This window comes from Aethalodelphis obliquidens, unplaced genomic scaffold (genome assembly GCF_003676395.1).
Source record: "Aethalodelphis obliquidens isolate GAN/ISIS:26980383/991018 unplaced genomic scaffold, ASM367639v1 scaffold111, whole genome shotgun sequence".
Lineage (NCBI taxonomy): Eukaryota > Metazoa > Chordata > Mammalia > Artiodactyla > Delphinidae > Aethalodelphis > Aethalodelphis obliquidens.
This window is the reverse complement of record NW_020838055.1, coordinates 1,541,795-1,548,060: the sequence shown is the minus strand read 5'-3', so window position 1 is coordinate 1,548,060 and position 6,266 is coordinate 1,541,795. Positions and strand designations below refer to the sequence as shown.

Below are 6,266 nucleotides of genomic sequence, written 5' to 3'. Positions count from 1 at the left end.
CTAAAGGAGATTGATATGTCAGAAATTCCTTAGCCTAATGTGGAGAAAGGAATGCAAAGAGAGAGGGCTTTAGAGAATAACCCCTTCATCAAGACATTGAAAAATAAATTGTGAGGGGAACACCCATATCCTCGAAAAACACTGTAACTGGCTGTCCTCTTTTGGCTGGGGAAAAGTGGGAAGTACTGGAACTCAAAAGTTGTTATTGTTGTTTTTCCCCTGACTTCAACAGGGATGATGAAACCCAGAGAGGCAGAGGCCTGGTAGAAGCACTTATGCAACAAAGACAAATAGACATCAGGGGCATAGAGCTAATAAGAATGGATTGACCTGCGGGTCTCTTTGGTGGTGGCTCATTTTTACAGGCGTCCCCGTGACTGAAATTGCATAGCAGCCAGCTCCTTTGTCCAACCCACATCCACTTCATCTGTAGTCCCCCTCCCCGCAAATCTAGGTTTGGTGAATGAGGCCCTGCCTTGTGGAACCGTTATGGAGAATTAAGGCTCCTCAGCTAGTTCCCAGGATGCCCATCCTCACCAGCTCCAGGCCAGGTACCACACCAAGAAGGGCAGGGGCGTCAGAAAGCGCCCGCCTTTTAGAGCCAACGTTAAATTGGAAGGTCCCTAGCAAGGACAGTCTCCTCAGATGTACCTTACCCCTCGGACCTGGGCAGTGTTCTGGCTGGACACAGTCTGGCGTGAGGATCTGAGAGCGCAACCCTGCACTCTCAGGCAGGAGACTTCGTGGGCAGGGGCACGCAGAGCGCTGAGGCCGTCGCCGAGCCCGTGGCATCCCCGGGCAGCCCCTGCAGCCTCCTGGTCTGGCTTCTGCTCCTTCAGCGCTGGCTCAGGGAGGCCCCAGCGGGTGGGTCAGCGACGTCCTCGCCCACTTCACCCCTCTCGGGAGGCGGCCTCGAGGACCCCACGGCGGACCAGCCAAACCCTGGAGGGGGCTCAGGGAGCCCCTGGGAACCCCAGGTCCCCTGGGGCTCCGGGAGCCCCCAAGTTGGTGGAGTTTAGGTCAGGTGACTCTTCGCATTGGCCTTCCGGAGGGGCGGGCTGAGGCGTCAGGGTGGGGGCCGGTGTTCCCTGGGAGTTTGAAGGGATCGGGGTCTGAATTAGTGCAGCCCTACTGTGGAGCCTGAGGGAGACGTGCCTCGTCTGTGGGTCCATGGCCTGCAGACTTGGAAGCGCTGCCCTGGAGCCTAGGAGGACATGGCCTTCTCGGCTGTCCAAGGGGCTCCAGGGAGACAGGGCCTGTTTCTTTGAGGTTCTCCTTGCTACCTGTCCTCACCCCATCGTGTGGCCAAGTGTTCCTGAAAATCGTGGGAGGAAATCAGAGTGAAAGAAGGGAAGTGGCCCTGGCAGGTGAGCCTGAGGGTCAGTGGCAGACGTGTGCGGAGGTTCCCTCATCTCAGCTCAGTGGCTGCTGACTGCAGCCCACTGTATTTTAAGGTGAGTAATGACAAGTGGAGATGTGAGAGTTCTGGAGTCAGTCCTGCCCTCCTCAGATACCCACTAGTTTCTGCTGCCCTGCAAGTTGATAAAAACCCAACCCAAACCAAAGCACACACGATAAAAGTGGGAGGGATTCTGCGCTGGTAGTCTTGTTACTAGGAATACTAGTGTGGTGAACAAAACCAGTTGTTTGGGAGAGCAAACCAATTTTTTTTTTTTTACATCTTTATTGGAGTAGAATTGCTTTACAAGGGTGTGTTAGTTTCTGCTTTATAACAAAGTGAATCAGCTATACATATACATATGTTCCCATATGTCTTCCCTCTTGTGTCTCCCTCCCTCCCACCCTCCCCATCCCACCCCTCTAGTGAGCAAGCCAATTTTGAGAGTCATTAGGAGGGTTTTTTGGTGATAGGGTCGTAGCGAGAGTGGTGAGAGAGGTTGGGGCCCCATTGGGAAACAGCTGATATGTGTGGAAAGGCACAAGGGATGCTTCCCAGGGTCTCTGTGAGGGACATGTCCTCCTCCCACAGCTGTTACCGCTGCAGTGTCATGATGGGAGATCGGAGTGTCTGTGGTGAAATCTCAGGGTTGGTGGTTCCTATCAGCCGAGTCGTTGTTCACCCTCAGTTCTCAACACGTGGAACTGTTAAATATGACCTTGCTCTTCTCTGGCTCTTCTACCCTGTAAATTTCACTGGGGTCATCCAGCCTATATGCATCCCTGAGAAGCCTTTCCAGGTGGAAGCTGGGACCAGGTGCTGGGTGACTGGATGGGGCAAGCAGCAAGAATTCAGTGAGACTGTGGGGCAGGAAGTAACCTTGGGCAGAGGGAGGCAGCCTTATCCCTGGAGTAGGCGACAACACTAAAGGGAGGGGTAGGGAAGCACACCACCTGGCAGGTGGCTTAGGGGGCAGCCAGGCTAATGGTTCCCGGTTGGCTTGAGCCCAGAAATTGGTTGAGATCTTTTGTTGCCACACAAATATTTGATGGCAGCCGTTTAAGCAAGGCACCAGTCCTGGGACCTAGAGCTGCTCAGGAGAAGAAGAAGTACATGGGTGAAGTCTCCTGCAGATTTGTGGGGAACTGTGCCTGGTTGGTTTGGGGGCATTTTTAGGTTCCCGGGGGACAGAGCCAGATGCTCTGGAGTTCTCTTCAGGGTGGATTTCTGCTCAGGGGGTGATGAGCTGTCTGCCAGGCCGAGCTGTCCCTCGCTGGAGGTAGCTGCCTTGGTGCCCAGGGACTTTCCTGTCCTTGGGAATGTTGGCAGAGCCCGTGGGCCCCAGTTGGTGAGGCTATAGGGCCTCCTGTCTCTGGGAAGAGGCTGGATTGTTCCTTTGGGTACTACCTGTCTGAGAGTCTGTGATTCTGCTTTAAAGTAAAGACACTTTGCTGATGCACCGGACACCTTTCATTATTACTATTGATGCACAGAGTGACAGATGCGTGGTTATCATTTCTCAGGCTGGTAAGGCCTCGCCTCCTCCTGTCCTGATCTGTTCTTCCTTCTCTTGTCCTGGTTTTGGTTCCTACCTTCTCTTCTCCCCATGTCAGCTTTGGGCTTCAGTTTCCTCCGCTGTCAAATGGGGACAATATCCTCTGTGCTGCCTTCTTCAAGGGGGATTCAAGGTGTTTGGGGGCTTACTGTCCGCCTGTGCAGATCTACCCACTGCTGAGTTTCTTTGTTTGTAGGTGGCCCATTTGTCTCAGTCTTTCTCTGGGACATGGACCAATATATCATCTACTATGAAGAATGTAATGGGATGATCCAGAAGGCCATGCCAGCAGATAAGGATGTAGTACTGGAAGGAATGCTGTGTGGCTATAATAGTATAGGAAACGATTCTCGTCAGTTAAGTTCATGGGTCTCTTGCCACCTCCGCATTGAGGTTGTCCCGTCAAAGTTTCCTCATTCCCCAGTGGCAGGGCCTGGGTTATTTGCCACCTCCTCTTTCAGCCTTTAATTAAGGAGATTCAGGGGAGAACCCCTCAGGATGCCCCTGAGCTGGCCTGGCCTGTTCCTTCAATAGGGAGCAGCCCTCGCATCCTGGGCGGGCTGCCAGGGTGTGGTGAAGTTGGGGGTGATGATGATAATAATGTAAGTTCCTATAATTGAGTTCCTTCTATGGCAACTTACTGTGCCAGTGTGAGCATTCACCCACATTAGCTCAGTTACCCAGCTCACAACCCTGCAGCATAATTATACATATTATTATACAGATGTGGTCCCTACAAGACATAAGTTCAAGGTCCCCCTGGGAGTGCCTGGGCCCACAGTCTTCCCTTTGCGCCAAGTAGCCTTTCTGAGCAGGGGGCATCTGAGCCAGGTCTTAGAGGATGAGTATTTGAGTCCTGGAAAGAGGAGAACATCACTGTTGGGAGAGGGAACAGCAAGTACAGAGGCTCAGAGTTCTGAAGAACGTGTCATGTTTAGGGAATGTGTTTCAGGTCTGGAGCAATGAGGTGGCAAATATGGCCAGAGGGGCTTCCCTGGTGGCACAGTGGTTGAGAGTCCGCCTGCTGATGCAGGGGACACGGGTTCGTGCCCTGGTCCAGGAAGATCCCACATGCCGCAGAGCGGCTGGGCCCATGAGCCATGGCCGCTGAGCCTGGGCGTCCAGAGCCTGTGCTCCGCAACGGGAGAGGCCACAATGGTGAGAGGCCCGCGTACCACACACACACACACAATACATATATATATATATGGCCAGAGAAGGTGATTGGAATCAGAATATGTGTGGCCTGCAATGCTGTGCTATGTTTCGCGTTCCTGTCCATGCAGGACTGTAGGCCAGGAGTTTGTTTTCACCATGTAGGCAATGGTGTTGAGCCCCAGGCAGGACCTGGGCTGGTGGGGAGGTGAAGGGGTTGTGTTTGAGGTTGAGTCATCAGTTCTTGGTGACCGACTGCCTGTGAGGGTGCGGGTGAGGGAGAGCTTGAGGAGGACTCTGAGTTTCTGACTGAGCTGGTAGATGGGGGGCCACCAGAACAGTTTTGGGAAAGGATGTGCAGCGTGTGTGAGGTGGGGTTTAGCATGACTGGTTGTGTTTGGAGAGAGGGGGAACTGGTGAGAGGATGCTATTGGCTATGTGGGTTTAGGGGCAGGGAGAGATTTCAGGGTAGATGTGATGATTTTGAGTCCCCATGCAGAAATGATACTCAAAGTATTTTACCGCTGTGGAGGCCTAGGACTGACTAGTTGGAATTGACTCTGACCTTAGAGTTGGAGAGGGGCTCTGGAAGCTGCACACAGTGCCAGGGGATGCCCCTTTAGTTGCTGGCTGTTGGGAGGTTTGGAGAGGGTCATGGGGAAGGGGTCAGGCAGTGAAGGATTAGGGTCACTGAAAGAGAATTTGAGTATATCCTGGCAGGACTGATGTACAGGGCTTACTGGCTTTATAGCTCCTGTGGTCCCTGAGCACCTGGGAAGGAGTAGTATTTCTCAGATGATGTTAAAGTTTCCAACTCTCAAATCTCATTCACAGAAACCTGGGCCTGGTGGGTACCTGGGAAAGGACCTAGGTGCCTATCTCCCTAGTGCCTTGCTAGCAATCAGCCTGCTCTGATGATGATCCCCTTCCATTCCTGTGTTTGTTTCTTCTTTTTCTCCAGGGAGATTCTGGAGGTCCCCTGGTCTGTCAGTTTACTGACTCATGGGTTCAGGTGGGGATTGTGAGCTGGGGTGTTCACTGTGGTCACATAGAATTGCCTGCAGTTTATATAGAAGTTAATTACTACAAAGACTGGGTCATTGATCACATCATTAAGGTGTCCTCTTGTGGCTCAGCAGGGTTCTTTATCCTAACGCTGTGTCTGGTGCTGCCTCTGGGCATCCTGGCGACCCCGTGATCACCCTGGCCCACACTCCCTCCTGTTTCTGAGTCTCACACTAGCCCTGCCTCTGACCTTCCACTCCTACTCAATGCACTTTCCTCAAACCTGTTTGGGATTCACTGACCCTGTGGAGATCCACATGACAGAGAGTGGCAGCAAGAAAGGAACCCTGGGAGTTTTCCAGTCTGGTGCTCAAGGAACCGGACTCATCCACACCTACACCATGACTGTGCTCTACATGCTGGAAACAAGTGGGTGAAACCATCCCAGCTGGATGGCCAGTGACTTGCCAGGTGATGCTTCATGATGCTTCAGCCACATCTTGGAGAACATCTAGCAAAGAAGGGACATCATCACTGGTGAAACAGCGTTAGACCTGACACTTTATCAAACCAGTCCACTTGGTGATTGTTGGGAGAGAGTGAGGAGGCATCACCATGTCCACATCTGACTCAGCTGTCTGGGTTGGGAGAAGGTCCCCTGCTGCCCAGTGCGGATGCATCTGTGAATGTCCAGCGTCTGCCACACAAGCCCTGCTGGGGCAACTCAGTCTAGGAACCCCCTTCCCAGTGCTCCAGTGGCCACATTCAGGCTCACCCCAAGTTGTGTTGAGGCAGTTATGGAGTATGGAGATTTCTGATGTCAACTGAATAAATGTTTGGTTTGTTCTTTTGTGTTCTTATGGTCTGCTCTCCTTGGGACCGTGGGGTTGCATATAACATGCTCTGTAGAAAGCAATTTTCTCATTTGGCTTAGAAACTATTCATGGTTCTTATTAAGCCCTAGAGGGAGAGGTGAGTCTAAACCTGCTCATTTGTGAGTCTAAGGATGGTTTTAGCCAGCTGGGTCCTGCTCCCTGTACTCCTGTTATAGTCATCAGCATGTCTGCGGGGAGATTTGTAGCCTAATTTCGTAGCCTTTATAGCTCAGAGTAGAGAATCAAGATAGACTGGAACTAGGAGTAAGTAAAATTA

The 6,266-nt window shown here is 52.2% G+C and overlaps 1 protein-coding gene across 1 annotated transcript; it reads left to right on the top strand.

Annotated features, from left to right (window-relative positions):
• The first annotated feature begins 523 nt into the window (after positions 1-523).
• Positions 524-5,961, top strand: PRSS42 (serine protease 42). Its single transcript, XM_027096998.1, is given in 8 exon segments — positions 524-551; positions 703-1,017; positions 1,146-1,345; positions 1,347-1,390; positions 1,392-1,454; positions 1,991-2,253; positions 3,151-3,323; positions 5,071-5,961. Coding segments are annotated over 8 exon segments (1,323 nt in total). The 3' UTR covers positions 5,308-5,961.
• Positions 5,962-6,266: the final 305 nt, after the last annotated feature.